At 49.6% G+C, this 14,288-nt stretch overlaps 1 protein-coding gene across 6 annotated transcripts; it reads right to left on the bottom strand.

Moving 5' to 3' along the window:
- Positions 1-11,232, bottom strand: MKS1 (MKS transition zone complex subunit 1). 6 transcript variants are annotated; one of them, XM_075771431.1, is made up of 18 exons: positions 11,130-11,232; positions 10,941-11,053; positions 10,789-10,859; positions 10,309-10,464; positions 9,733-9,830; positions 9,396-9,524; positions 8,968-9,072; positions 8,418-8,526; positions 7,477-7,533; positions 6,546-6,588; positions 5,964-6,026; positions 5,128-5,198; positions 4,249-4,318; positions 3,104-3,211; positions 2,416-2,549; positions 1,592-1,674; positions 1,412-1,509; positions 1-509 (listed from the first exon to the last, which is right to left on the bottom strand). In XM_075771431.1, exons 1-18 carry the CDS (start codon positions 11,201-11,203, stop codon positions 403-405), a joined length of 1,689 nt encoding a protein of 562 aa, XP_075627546.1. In that variant the 5' UTR covers positions 11,204-11,232; the 3' UTR covers positions 1-402. The 6 variants fall into 6 exon arrangements, with proteins under 6 accessions (XP_075627546.1, XP_075627544.1, XP_075627548.1 ...); XM_075771429.1 differs by having other exon boundaries at positions 10,789-11,053; XM_075771433.1 differs by lacking the exon at positions 8,968-9,072.
- Between the last annotated feature and the right edge of the window lie 3,056 nt (positions 11,233-14,288).

Below are 14,288 nucleotides of genomic sequence, written 5' to 3'. Positions count from 1 at the left end.
AATCTCAAACAGCATTCATACCTTGACCTTCAACATCACCCTCTTCTTTAAGAAGAAAACTAAATTTACCAAAGTATTTACTATTCAGTTCCTGAAAAGATGTAAAAGGGTTCGCAGGTCCCATGTCAGTATTTTAGTCTGCTCAGCAGAAGTGTGAACAATTGGTTGTATTATTAGGGTCTGGTAACAAAATGCCCTGAAAAAAATGGGGCTCCTTCCACAGGTATCTGTGGAAAGCAAAGATTCTGGGTCTGGATGTTACAGACTCCTTCCCCCATCCAGGGAAAATGACAAAGAAAGGGCTTCAAAGGCTTCCAGGCACCAGCACTGACTCCTGCTGAACAAGGGGAGCTCATGTCAGAGAGAAGATGCTGAGTGCTCCCAGGCAGTGGAGGCGATTGATCATGGTTCCTGCAACTGGTGCACAGCGGAGGCAGAGGTGCCGATGAGGTCTCGAGGAAGGCTCTCGCGTGCTTCCTGCATCCGGCGCCGTGCCCTCTGAAAAGCCTCTACAACACAGCAGGTGACAGCAAGCCAGAACACATCAGACAAGGAAGGGGAGGGATAAGTCTGTCCAGTGAACATCATCTCTCCTGGAGCAGGAGTCTCACTTCCTATTACTAAGTTCCACCAACAAAGCACCTGGTCCTTGCTGCTCTCTTCACTTATTTCTAGCACTGTCTTTGCTCTGCGCATAATGGAATCTGAGACAGAGCCTGTGCATCAGCGCCACAAGCTATGCTCAGTGCCCGGCAAGACTGGGCACCCCAGCCTAGGCTTTGCCCTCAGAGTGTGGTTATCCCTCCTGTTTGCTGAGAGCTGATGCCTCTTGACGTTTCCAGCTCAGATCAGAACATTTAACTTCTGCTATGGACTCATAGAGAGCCCATGGAGAACAAGTCTTATGAGGAGCAGCTGAGGGAACTGGCATTGTTTAGTCTGGAGAAGAGGAGGCTGAGGGGAGGCCTTATCGCTCTCTACAACTACCTGAAAGGAGGTTGTAGTGAGGTGGGTGTTGGTCTCTTCTCCCAAGTAATGAGTGATAGGATGAGAGGAAATGGCCTCAAGTTGTGCCAGGGGAGGTTCAGATTGGATATTAGGAGAAATTTCTTCACCAAAAGTGGTCAGGCATTGGAACAGGCTGTCCAGAGGTGGTGGAGTCACCATCCCTGGAGGTGTTAAAAAAATGTGTAGACGTGGCACTTTGAGACATGGTTTAGTAGGCATGCTGGTGATGGGTTGACAGTTGGACTTGATCTTAGAGGTCTTTTCCAACCTTTATGATTCTATGGGGGGGGGGGGTAATTATCCCCACAGTAATGGAGTGTCCTGAAATATCCTGCCCACTCTGTAAAAATGGGGCAAAAGTGAGCCAAAGGCTTGCCAGGGAGAATGACACTGAAAGACCTACCCAAAACGTTGTAGACAGAGCTCTGCTGGCTGAAGCCTCCAAGCCGGTCCAGTACACTCTGCATGCGCTGCCTCAGGGCACTGGTTTCCAGAAAGGCTCTGCACAGAAGTACAGCAGGAGGTCAGAGCTGCCAAAACACAGGACATGAGATGGAGCTCACATTCGCTTTGCTGTACTTACCTAGACTGCTGCAGGCAGTGAAGCCGGAACGTGACACTCCCTGTTGTCTCTGTGCGAAAACCAAAGCGGCTCAGACGCTCTCCCTGCAATGATGGCACAAGTTAGAGTAACCACAGCCTGTAAACTGCTGCAGCAGGCTGACCCGAGCGAAAATGAGCGTACCCACCAGCAGCACGCACTCCTGTGGGCACAGACTCTCTCCCTTCCCCACTACACACAGAAAGCGAGGTCAGAAAGACGGGCAGATGGTACCAGGCTGTGCTGAGGGCAGGACCTATACACTAGCAAGCTGACAGTGCCATGCTGGAGGAAGGTTTCAACAACTACATTGGGGCTCATTCCCACACAAAGGTGCTACTAAGATCAACTTGCTCATTACACCAGCGAGCACCTCTGCAGCTTTCTTAAGAATGTGAAATTTCTGACTGCCTCACACCCATCAGCTTCTTGCTTCAGGAAACTGTTCCACGCACAGTACAGCCCAGATTCCTTACAAAAATGCAGGAAGAAGTCTATAGCTGGTAACAAATGCTGACCTGACACACACTTCCCAGGCAGGGCCAGCACAGGCAGGGGAAAGTCCAGGCTTTGGTCCATATTAACCCACTTCTCTAAGCTGCGCACACCTCAGAAGGCAGAGAGCTCTGCCTCAGCATTTGCCTGTTCCTCTGTCCATGCTCACGAGTGTCACAGAGGAGACATTTCTTGAGTCAGAGGGACAGGACCACCAGCCCATCCTTGTTGAAATCTGGTCCAGGCTGTCCACAGATACCTGAAGCTGAGAGCATCTCCCAGCAAGAGCAATGCCCTGCAGCTAAGCCCACCTTGAAGGTCGATGGTATCCTGACGTAGGTTATGTCCTCCAGCTCAGGAGATCCACCAATGAAAAATCTCCTCAGCTCAGCGACTGTCCCCAGCTCCACAGGGCGCCAGGTTGGGATGGTGAGTGTGTGGAGACCTGTCCCAGGACAACAGGACAGCTTAGTAGCTATGACCAACAATCCATTCAGTCACAGAGGACAGCACAGCAGATGGAGAGCTGCTGACCCAAACCACAGCAGGCTCAAATGGAAACACTGCACGGTACCCCTATAACATTTTCCCAGTGAGTCAGCCCCATACAGTCACACAGCCAGAGGTGAAAGTACCCCCTGCCCATGAGGAGCATCTCTTTACTGCATGTGGGTGTCAGAATAGTTGTGACCCTCAGATTCCATGTGGGACAGAGAGGGCTACTGCTATGGTACAGATGGATATGCAGCATCACCCCAGAGCTTTGCCACACAAGATTTTGTGACAAAATCACCGAAGGAGCACGGACAGCAACACGTGATGCTTCTCAACAAAAAGGCAGAACAGTGCAGGATGCATCAAATCCTTCTTTGCTGCCCTACAGACAGCTAACTATCCCCTTCAGCAGGCAAAGGCAAAGCCTCCCCAAGACTAGCTGAATCCACTCCCAAGAGAACCGCTCTCCCAGACAATCAACATAATGCCTCAAGGATGTTTTACCTGGAGATACTGGCAGCACCAAAGAACCATATCCTTCAACACGATACCTCTGCCAGAAGTCCAGGGACAGGACCTCAAAGTAGAGAACAGGCCACTGAGGAAGACTGTCTGCAAGGAAGGGGAGCAGATCACAGCTTTGGGAGACTATGACAGACAAAAAAAAAAAGCTAAATGCCCAACTCCACTAGTAGGAAGTCCTTTCTGTATTTCTTCTACAATGACAAACCTAGATGTATGGGTGATTATTTTTCCCTGTAAAAGCTGAACCCGCAGATTTGAGGATGAAAACAGAATTATTGATATGATGTTAAAAATTTGGGAAACTCTTTGTTTGACAGCAAGTCCAAACTAGTTCTTCAGTTATCTCTGGGCAGACAAGACAATCTTTTGTGAACAATCTGATGCCAAACAGGGGAACCTTTTCATCTCTGACCTTTCCCACCATTATTGGGGGATTATTAACTTGGATTCTCCTACAAGTGTCCAAGTATTTCTTTTTTCCACAGTGAAACAAACTCATCGTGTTTATTCTAGGTTGAAAATTCATTAGTCTTGGTTGAATACTCAAATACAATGCGTGCATTGATTCAAGTGGCAAGGCATGCCGCAAAGCTGTCCCTAGCAATTGCAATCCAAAGAGCAACGGGGTTGGTGAGGAGGCAGCAGCAGCAGAGTGAAGCAGCAGGAATAGGCAGCAGAGAAGCCCAGCTTAAAACAGAGCTGGAAGTTTCAAAGTGACATAAACTATACAAAGATTACACACGTCACTGAGTGTGTCTACAAACATAAAACTCAGCACAGAGTTTTAGTTGTGTACAAAAAAGCTGCCTGTTTCTTCTGCTGCAGCGTCCCAGGGCTCTTTGCAGTACACTGGGCATGGCAACACAGAGCAGCGTGCCAGACATTTTGAGACAGACAAGCTAAGATCCAAGTAGTTTTGCAACTGGATAAAGCTGACTATAGCCTGGAAGCAGGGCAACATCAATGAATCCATACAAATGCTAATGCATTGCTGGGCAGGGCAAATACAGTATGTGTTCCGAGGCTGTGGGGTGACAGGGTGAATATCTGCTGAATGAGCAACATTTCCCTTTGTTTAAAGCTGTCATTTCATCCTGGTGAGGAGCCAACAACATGCCACACACCTTCTGATTCATCTCCTTGGGTGAAAAACATCTCCAAAGTGAAGGGGTAGCAGAAGTATGCCACATTATCCTAGAAAAGGAACAGGACAGAGATGAGATTCCTGGACAAGAAAATTCATCACTAGCATTGCAGGGGGCACAGAGAGCAGGGAGAAAAGAACGAATGGTGGAGAAGAGGTAACGACGCCCAAACAAGATCAATCACATCTCACTAACAAACACCTGACCGCATGATGGACCTGCATACACTCCCAAGTGCCATGTCGATGGAACAGTTAAAAATAATGAAAAAGGGGAAAGAGTAACACACCTCAAATGGCAATTCAGCCAGCTGCACAACTATTACACCACCACGGTCTTTACAGGAGACAAGCAAAATACCTCAAACAATGGTATTACTGAAATGTTGTATGATAATGATTTTTGTAATATGCAAATTAGTTCACATAAAAGACATCAAAAAGTTGATAAAATTCAAATTTTGTAGGAGAGGAGCTGAAGACAGCAATGGAACCAACTTCCCAGATAGGAGGGGTTCATTTTGAGAAATCAGTGTAGAGACTGTGTGCATTCCTGCCCCAGGCAAGACAGAACAATGCTTCATTAACTCTGAGAACACAAAAATCAAAGCTCCAAAGGCAATCAGCCATCCAAAAGGAAGCAAAAAGTTTTATTTGGTCTAGTTTTATTTCGACACAGTGGCACCCTGAAAAATCGCAACTATAACCATAATGAGGAGAATCCCAAACACGCTCTGTCCTTGAAACGAGCTCTCAAGTCCCAATCTCTGCTGAATCTATCTGTAGCTTGTTACACGTGTTCCACTTCAGAGAGAATGCCTGTTCAAACTCTGCTCCGCAGGTTTAAAAGCGTCCTTACCCAGCCTACTGTCTTGGTGGCACAGGTCTGTGTCACTCCTGATAGCTGCTGGAACGCGGGGCTCGACCACTCTGGGAGAAGAGGAGAACATGAGCACAGTGGTGAGAGGGAGGGCTCACAGACCAGAGCAGCTCAAAAAGAGAATGTCAGTCCCAGATGACCAGGGTAACAGATCACATCACCCACACTGAATTTCCCTAGGTGTGTCCCACCCCATCTTGTTGCAGGCAATGGCTGCTCTCCAGAACACCCTGAACTGTTGATGGAAAGCACCAACTCCACCTTAAGAGAAAAGCAGAACCTTATCTAAATGTACTGAGAAGCAAAAGTGGTACCTCTCTGGATGAACATCAGGATATAACCATAGAGGGGAGCCAGAGCCACAGCTTCAAGGGAATAAAACATGCAGCAGGATGTGCACGTTAGTGCTGCAAACCTTATTTATCAGTCAAAATTTAGTATGTTGGTGTCAGCACAAAACATGATGGTGAGCACTGAAATCAGACAAGGTTACTGCTGAGACGGAGGAGACAGGAAGGCTACCCAAAGTTCACTCTTTATACTGCTGGACACCATCACCACTGGCTGAGAAGCCACTGGACCTCTATGTCCCAGCCTGATTTGGAAAAGACAAGAGGGGAAGATGCTACTTTCTCCCAGACATGAGTTTAGTTCAAACAATTGAGTTCTGCAATTTTAGCTCTGAAAAGCTCTGATTAGATCCCAGCCCCTACATTAACTTTTACTGACTTTCAGGAGAGCTGATCTGATGGGCTGGCCAAAGCATGCTTCATTTCTTAAACTGCTGTGACATGGCTGGAAACGTGAATGCTTACGGTTAGGCAACTCCAGGAAGAAATGAACATAGAGGTTGTCATACTCATAGCCTTGAGCTGAAACTGAGAAGAAGAGAGAATGAACTTCAGCTGCTCACTTCCACACAAACTCCTCTACTACTCACTGTAGGCTTTTGGGAGAGCCAGCACCAATAACCTCAGAAACAATGAGTTACTGCTGGAAGCTGGGAAAAGCCAGGGTCTTCAAAGCAACATGAATATGAAAGATTCCTTCTCTAGACTAGCCCTGTCCCCATATCACTAACCAGATTAGGGAGGTCACACATTTAATTGCTTTCTTTGCTACAGTCTCTATCAATTTCCCAATCTGCTCTCCTTTTTTCAGATCTGTATGCCTTCCTAGGACAGCTGCAGTATTTGTAACCTCCAATCTGTAAATGCCACTCAAGGGGTTTGTCTGCAAAAACAGGGGAGGAGAAGGAGGAAGTAAAGGATTCTAGGGAGACAATCACCTACTCTGGACCAGCCTGTGATCCAAGAATCCTAGGACCTTTCATCGTCTCAGCCATCCCAGCAAAACCAGATTTGCCCCTGTAGTTCCTGTTTATAATAAGGACTCACCTATTTCTCCATTCACAAAAAGCCGCAGTGTACCAGGAAGAGTCTGCAAGAACAAGCAGAAAAACAAGATAAATGGTTCAATGACCACTGGTGGAACCTCATACAATCCCCTCCCAACAGGGTCTCACACGGCTATTTCACAGACATCTATACACAAATGCTTCACTCTGCTGGCCAGGTAGGAATCATGACTTCTCATACCGTCCTTTCCAGAAGGCTCCCTAGAGAGACCAAACTCCTAGACTGCAGGAGTTCACTGCTCTGTAAATCAGGTCTTTCACAGACTTCAAGATGGATATAAAATGTAGTAAGAAGTCACTTGCAGACATCATAGTCCTGTTTCTCCTGTAGTATTCCTGCACTTGCCCAAGGTGGCAGGGGAGAAACATAGGACGAGCTGAGACACTCCATCAAAGTACAAGAAAGTACAACTTTCATACTTCTGCAAACAAGATTTGAACAAAAAAGATTGCCATCTGTTCAGTGAGTTCAGTGAGAAGGGAAAACTGTGCCTGAGTTTGGAGGTGGGAGGGGCTGTTTACTTGAACAAAGTGGCACACAGATGTGTTTAACATTCAAGAAGTTAACAGCAATCACTATCCTAAAAGATATAAACCCTCCTTTCTTCTTGAAGTATTATAGTCAAAGGCCTTCAGACAGTACATAAGGTTTCACAGAGACTGCAGCGCTCAGCGCACTCTGCCACTGCTCCGACTGCAGCAGGATGGATCTCTGCAGGCCCTGTATCAATTCCAACCTGTCCCCTTTGACCCAATTTTCTGTTGGAAGCCACAAGGTAAATGCTGCCAACACAGTCCCAGAATGAAACAGTCTTTGGAGACTGTGGTACAAGCGGCAGCTGTGCTAAGGAGTCAACAGTCTCCAAAGGCAGCAGGGCTCCAGGTCCCAGCCGAGCCCCACTGGTACTCACCGTTTCAAATTCTGAGCCTACAAGACCACTGAGGTATTCCTTGTGCCGACTGTACAGCTGAAAACAGAACAAGTGGATTAGAAAAAGTGTCTTTTTGATTATAAATGTTTTTACTTATTGCAAACATTGTAACGGATATTAACATAAAATCAATTTAAATTGTTGACAGGCTTAGCACACAAGGGTTTTTTAATTGTTATAGCAGATAGAGAAAATGTGAGAATCTAATAGAACAAAGATGCATAACTCCTAACGAGAAGACCGTGTCAAAGGCCAATCTAAGGGACAAAGAAGCTCTGAAGAATCAGCAGATCTTAAATTACATGTTAAAAACACAGGCATAAACTATTCCAATGAAATCAACAGATGGGAGACCAGTGTGGTGAAATCAGGATTTCCTTATTCACCACAAAAACAATAAGGAAACATACAAATGATAAACTAAAACATTAAGTACCTTTATAAACTGCCATAGCCAAAAAGGCAATTCAGAAACATCAAGACATAAAATGAGATCCAAATATCCTGGGACATTACGGGTAATAAGAAATCATTCGGTAAGTATACAGGCAGCAAGAGGAAGACCAAGGAAAGGGTTTGCCCACTGCTCAAAAGGAAGGAAAACCATAGGCAGGTGACAATAGAAAGGCACAAATTTAGGTGGTTTCTTGCATCAGTTCTCACCACACAGATCACTGCAGACAGAGGCCAACACAACCAACACTGGACAAGGCCTCTACCGAGAGTAAGGAATGAAGCGGTCAGGGAGTATTTGTTGGAGTTCTCAAATTGCTGGGCATGATGGGCCTCAGCGCCAGTGACATTCATTTTGTCAACTCTAGGTGTCTACAGCATTAACAATTACATCTACGCGAGGGTTTGAGCTGCCTCTGTCAAATCAGGAGAGCTAGTCAATATAATCAGTGGAGGCTGGTCCTTACGTCTCTGAACACACGCTGCTCGCGTTCCTCTTCCTCTGGCTGCACTTGGACAGATGCGTTCTCGATGGTGTATTTCCACACCTCTCGCTTCTCTCCATCCAGCTCGATCCTGCAGAACACCAAAACACATGGGCAAACCCCCCCCTGTTACGCAGAGAATAGGCACAGGCAGCAACAGCATCAACTGTGCCATCCTGACACAGCAGCCCCCTCCTCCACCAGGCCTGTGCAGTAGCACAAGGGCACTAACGGCCCTCTCCTCGCTCCCAAGTGCCTGCCGGTATCAATGACTCAAAAAGGGGGAGACTTGCTTGTGTCCAGCATACGCATGACCTGTATCCCAAGGGTGTGGCAGCAAAGCCCCACACATCACACACACAGTGGGACCAAGCACAAGTACACAATAATCTTGTCTTAAGAATCTCTGGAATAAAACTAAAAAATATCCCTCAATTTAAGTGCTGACCCAGTGCCTGAAGGGCGATCAGGAGACAGTCATTTCAACCCCCTGTATCGGTCCCACAAGAGGTACCAGCCCTGTCCCACTCACCGGTAGGCTCCTTTGGTGCCAGTAAAGTCAGGCTTCACCGTGATCACCCCATTGCCATCCACCTTTATTGTGCAAAGAACATGTTCGTACTCCCTGTGACCGAGCCTAATGGAAGGCATCAAGAAATACAGTCTAAACAGAGAACATGGACATTTTCTTGCTCTGGAAGAGCAGAGCTGGTAAAGGCATACGGGGGTACAGAAGGGAACAAACACATCCATACATTCCTACATTAGTTTAAGAAGCCTTTTGGAGGGATACACTCAGTTACCTCCCAATTGAGGAAAGAGGCAGAAAGAAATAGCAGCCCGAGTTACTGAGCTCTTGGAATTCTCTCCCTTAACTAATGAAAGAAACAGGAAATTTGAGGAAGAAGGGAAGATGGGTTTCCTTCTGGGAAATTATGATTACTTCAGAATTTTACTTACTTCCCATAAGGTCCCAAGTCCCCCATGATGTACATGGTCTGGACAGGAGTGTTAATCACATGATTGTTCTTTATAAATTCTTCTGAGGGTTCCCAGGTGATGATTTTCGACTTCAGAGAACTTGCTTCTCTGTCAACAACAGAGCAGCACAAGTCACAGCTCACCTCAGCAGTCCGGCACAGGCAGCATCGAACCCCTGATGACGAGGACTCAAACTACCAGATTACAAGTGACACAGCTCAAGCCACCAACTTCCACGGACCAGGCTGCTCCGCAGCTGGGGCGCCAGGACCAGGAAATCTGCATTAGCAAACTCCAAGTCCCACTTTGCACTCACATTGGCCTACGGTCTTGTCTTCTCCTCCTCACATTGGCCATCCTCTCTGCCAGATACGATGGCACCTCATGATCTGAGTCAGTTACCTTCTGGCAGTGCTGAAAAAGAGAAACAGATGGGAACTAACTTAATTTTACAAGGACATCATAACAAGACATCTTTCCCAAACACAAGAAAGGGACAGGACATCTTTTCCAAACACAACTCCACTCTTAGAGGAGAGATCAGGTATGTACACATACGCATGCAAGGACAAAACTGCTAAAAGACTGTAGATTTCATTCGCTGTTCTTGCAGCAAAGTACAGAAAAACACCGCCCAGCAAGTTACCTACAGAGAAATGCTGCAAAGCCAAGTCCCTCCAAGCTGCCCCGACCATGATTGTGAAACGGGGACATCTCGTCCCCGGTCTGGAGCACCGGGTGAAGCTGCTCTGCAGAAGCAGTATGTTCTCCTGCATACAGCATATCTGGCTTGCTTCTGCATGGCCAAGAACTGCCAAACATTCCCTCACCAGTAGGCTGGTGGTTTTGACAGACACTGCTGTATAGATTATGTGTAACTAAGAGCTGGTACCTCCTCTAGGTTGGTGAATCGGTCATGATCAATGTAGGTGAAGATGCGATAGTTCTTCCGACCTCCGGCCTTCTCCAGTTTCAGGATCTCCTTGTGGTACTGCCGATCCAGGGGAGTCTGGCAGGCTGACTCATTTTGGTACAGATCCACCTCAAACTGAGAGCACCACACGCGTAAAGCACAAAAGCTACCTTTCACCGTCACTGTCAGAGCCACAAACTTTTCAGCTGAGATTTCCAAAGCCACCACAGAGAGAGACAAGATCCTTTGGGAATCCCAGCGAACGCCCCGAGCTCCGGGGCGGCTCCGACACTGCTCAGGCATGCGGCACCCACCGGCACCTGGAAGGGCTGCGGCACAGCGGCTCACCCGAGGCGGGAGACCCTACAGGAAAGCGCCGTCGGGCGGCACAACGCGGAGACACAACCCCCCCCCCCCCCCCCCAGCCTCCTCCCGGCCCGCCCCCCGCCGCACATCCACCTGGCTGAAGAGCTTCTCCTGCCATCCCACCTCGGCCTCCTCCTCCTCCTCGTCCGAGGGCCGCCGGGTACCTGCGGGAGACGGCCCGGTCACCTCTGCCGGCGCTGCCCCCGCCCGCTCCCCCCCACCCCCGCCCCGGGCGCCCCGCGTACCGGTGGCGGCGCGGTCGGCCAGGCCCAGGAGCTCGGGGCCGCGCGGGCCGGCGAGCAGCGGCGGGGCCTGCGGCAGGAGGGGCCCGGCCGACGTGACCCGCTGGATGCGGACCCTGCAGGGAAGGAGGGAGGGAGGGAGCGTTACGAAGGGCCGGGCTGGACTGGGCCGGGCCGAGGGCGGCCGCTCACCGGAGGCGCAGGTTGTGCACTGGGTCGCGGGAGCGATAGACGGCACCGCCCGCGCTCTGCAGCGGGTCCGCCATGGCCCGCAGCGCCGCCTCACCATGGAGACGGGGCGGCGCGGGAGACACAGCGACGCCCGGCGGCCGGAGGGCGCCCGTGGCGAGGAGCCTGTCCCTCCACCGGCGGGCCAGGGTGGCAACCCCGGTCCCCCACACACCCCACCTCAGCGACCATGTTGCTGCCAGCTGCTGGGTGCAACCAGTTCTGCTGTATTCCCTGGCCCTTTCCTGCTGTGCCTCCTCTGGTGAAGGGCCTCGTGAGAACATTCTGGAGATCCACATACACCACGTGATGCTACCTCTGCTCGAGGAAGTGTCCCTGGGAACCTGTATCCTTCCTTCTTGTGCACCATCTCCTCAGCCAGCATCTTAGCTACTCTGGTCCCTTCCCTGGAGCCAGCCCTGAGATGGACTCCATGCCCCCAGCAACCTGGTCGCCCCATGGTCCTCTTCGGAGTCACTGCCCATGAGGTCGGTGTGCTTGACGGCTCTGCAACCCAGCTCTGCCAGCTGGGACCCCACCTCTGAAGGGTCCCCCTTGCACAGGGTGCTCCCCTCCCGTACTACTCCTGGGATGCTGGGCTGGAAATTGCTTCCTCACTGCTGCTCCAGGAACGTTTTGGTCAAGGCAAGTTTAAATCTGCAGGAAATATTGCTAGAAAGGCAACACAGCCAGGCACACACAGTCCAGGAGACTCCTGCAGAGCATTGACTTTTTGATGCAAATGGTGGAGAAGCCCACGAGGAGAGGAGTGCTGCTGGACCTTGTACTAACAAAGAAGGATTTGTTGAGGATGCGAAGGTTGGGGGCAGCCTTGGCTGCAGTGACCATGAGATGGTGGAGTTCAGGATCCTGCATGGAAGGAGCAGAGCAATAACTAGGATTACAACCCTGGACTTCAGGAGAGCTCACTTTGGTCTCTTCAAAGACCTGCTTGGGAGAAGCCCATGGGTTAGGGCTGTAGAAGGTAAGGGGGCCCAAGAGAGCTGGTCAATATTCAAGCACCACTTTGAGCTCAAGATCAGTGCATCCCAAAGAATAGGAAATCAAGCAAAGGAGGCAGGAGACCTGCATGGATGAGCAAGGAACTGGAAAAACTCAAAGGAAAGAAGGAAGTTTAATGAACATGGAAAAATGGACTGGCCACTTGGGAGGAACATAGGGATGTAGTCAGATAATGTAGGGATGCAACAAGGAAGGCTAAGGCCCAGCTGGAATTAAAACTGGCAAGGGATGTCAAGGACAACTAGAAGGGCTTTTTCAAATACATCAGCACCAAAAGGAAGACTAGGGAACATGTGGGCCCACTGCTGAATGAGGTGGGTGCCTGGCTGGTGGAGGATACAGAGAAGGTGGAGTTACTGAATGCCTTCTTTGCTTCAGTCTTTACTGCTAAGGCCAGCCCTCAGGAATCCCACACCCTGGAGGTAGGAGAGAAAGTCTTGTGAAAGGAAGACCTTCCCTTGGTTGAGGAGGATCAGGTTAGAGAACACCTAGGCAAACTCGTGGGGATGCACCCATGAGCGCTCAAGGAGCTGGCAGATGTTATTGCTAGGCTGCTCTCAATCATCTTTGAAAGGTCATGCAAAACATGAGGTGCCTGAGGACTGCAGGAAAGCCGATGTCACTCCAGTCTTCAAAAAGGGCAAGGAGGATGCAGGAAACTAGAGGCCAGTCAGCCTCACCTCTGTCCCTGGAAAGGTGATGGAACAGCTCATTCTGGGGGTCATCAATAAGCATGTGGAGGAGAAGAAGATTATTGGGAGTGGTCAACATGGATTCACCAAGGGGAAATCATGCCTGACCAATCTGATAGCTTTCTATGATGGCATGACCAGCTGGGTGGATGAAGAGAGAGCAGTGGATGTTGTCTACCTTGACTTCAGCAAGGATTTTGACACTACCTCTCATAACATCCTCGTTAGCAAGCTTAGGAACTGTGGGTTGGATGAGTGGACAGTGAGGTGGGTTGAGAACTGGCTGAACGGCAGAGCCCAGAGGGTTGTGATAAGCGGTGCAGAGTCTAGTTGGAGGCCTGTAGCTAGTGGTGTGCCCCAAGGGTCAGTGCTTGGTCCAGTCTTATTCAGCATATTGATCAATGACGCAGACGAGGGGACAGAGCGTGCCCTCAGCAAATTTGCCGATGATACCAAACTGGAAGGAGTGGCTGACACACCGGAAGGCCGTGCTGCCATTCAGCGAGACCTGGACAGACTGGAGAACTGAGCAAAGAGGAACCAAATGAAGTTCAACAAGGGCAAGTGTAGGGTCCTGCACCTAGGGAAGAATAACCCCAAGCACCAGTACAGGTTAGAAGTTCACCTGCTGGGAAGCAGCACTGTGGAGAAGGACCTGGGAACCTTGGTGGACAAGAAGCTCTCCAGGAGCCAGCAGTGTGCCGTCGTGGCCAAGAAGGCCGATGGTATCCTGGGGTGCATTAAGAAGAGCGTGGCCAGCAGGTCGAGGGAGGTTGTCCTCCCCCTCTACTCTGCCCTGGTGAGGCCACGTCTGTAGTCCTGTATCCAGTTCTGGGCTCCCCAGTTCAAGACAGAGGGGAACTACTGGGGAGAGTCCAGCGGAGGGCTACAAGGATGATGAGGGGCCTGGACCATCTCTCATATGAGAAAGGCTGAGAGAGCTGGGGCTGTTCAACCTGGAGAAGAGAAGACTGAGAGAGGATCTCATCAATACTTAAAAATATCTAAAGGGCGGATGTCTAGAGGATGGGGCCAGACTCTTCTCAATTCCTATTCGTCACTGTGAGGTTGACCGAGCACTGGGACAGGCTGCCCAGAGAGGTTGAGGAGTCTCCTTCTCTGGAGAGATTCAAGACCCGCCTGGACACGATCCTGTGCAACCTGCTCTAGGTGATTCTAGGATTCTGTTTTAAAAAAAATAAAAATAAGGGCATATTCACTTAAGTGTGCTGCAGTGCTGACGTTAACTGGCACACTAGCAGCCTGAAGTACAAAACCTGGTAGGATTTAGATCTTCCTCCTTCTCAGACCATTACCTATGGTGGAAATTCCTAGGCGGCCCTGCAGGTTTTGCAAGGCTCTCGCATTTTCAGATCTGGAACGCTGGCCGCCACAAATACTACAGATC

This window comes from Balearica regulorum, chromosome 19 (assembly GCF_011004875.1).
Source record: "Balearica regulorum gibbericeps isolate bBalReg1 chromosome 19, bBalReg1.pri, whole genome shotgun sequence".
Taxonomy (NCBI): Eukaryota; Metazoa; Chordata; class Aves; order Gruiformes; family Gruidae; genus Balearica; species Balearica regulorum.
Note: the sequence above shows the minus strand (reverse complement) of the source record. Positions and strands in the feature narration are given on the sequence as shown.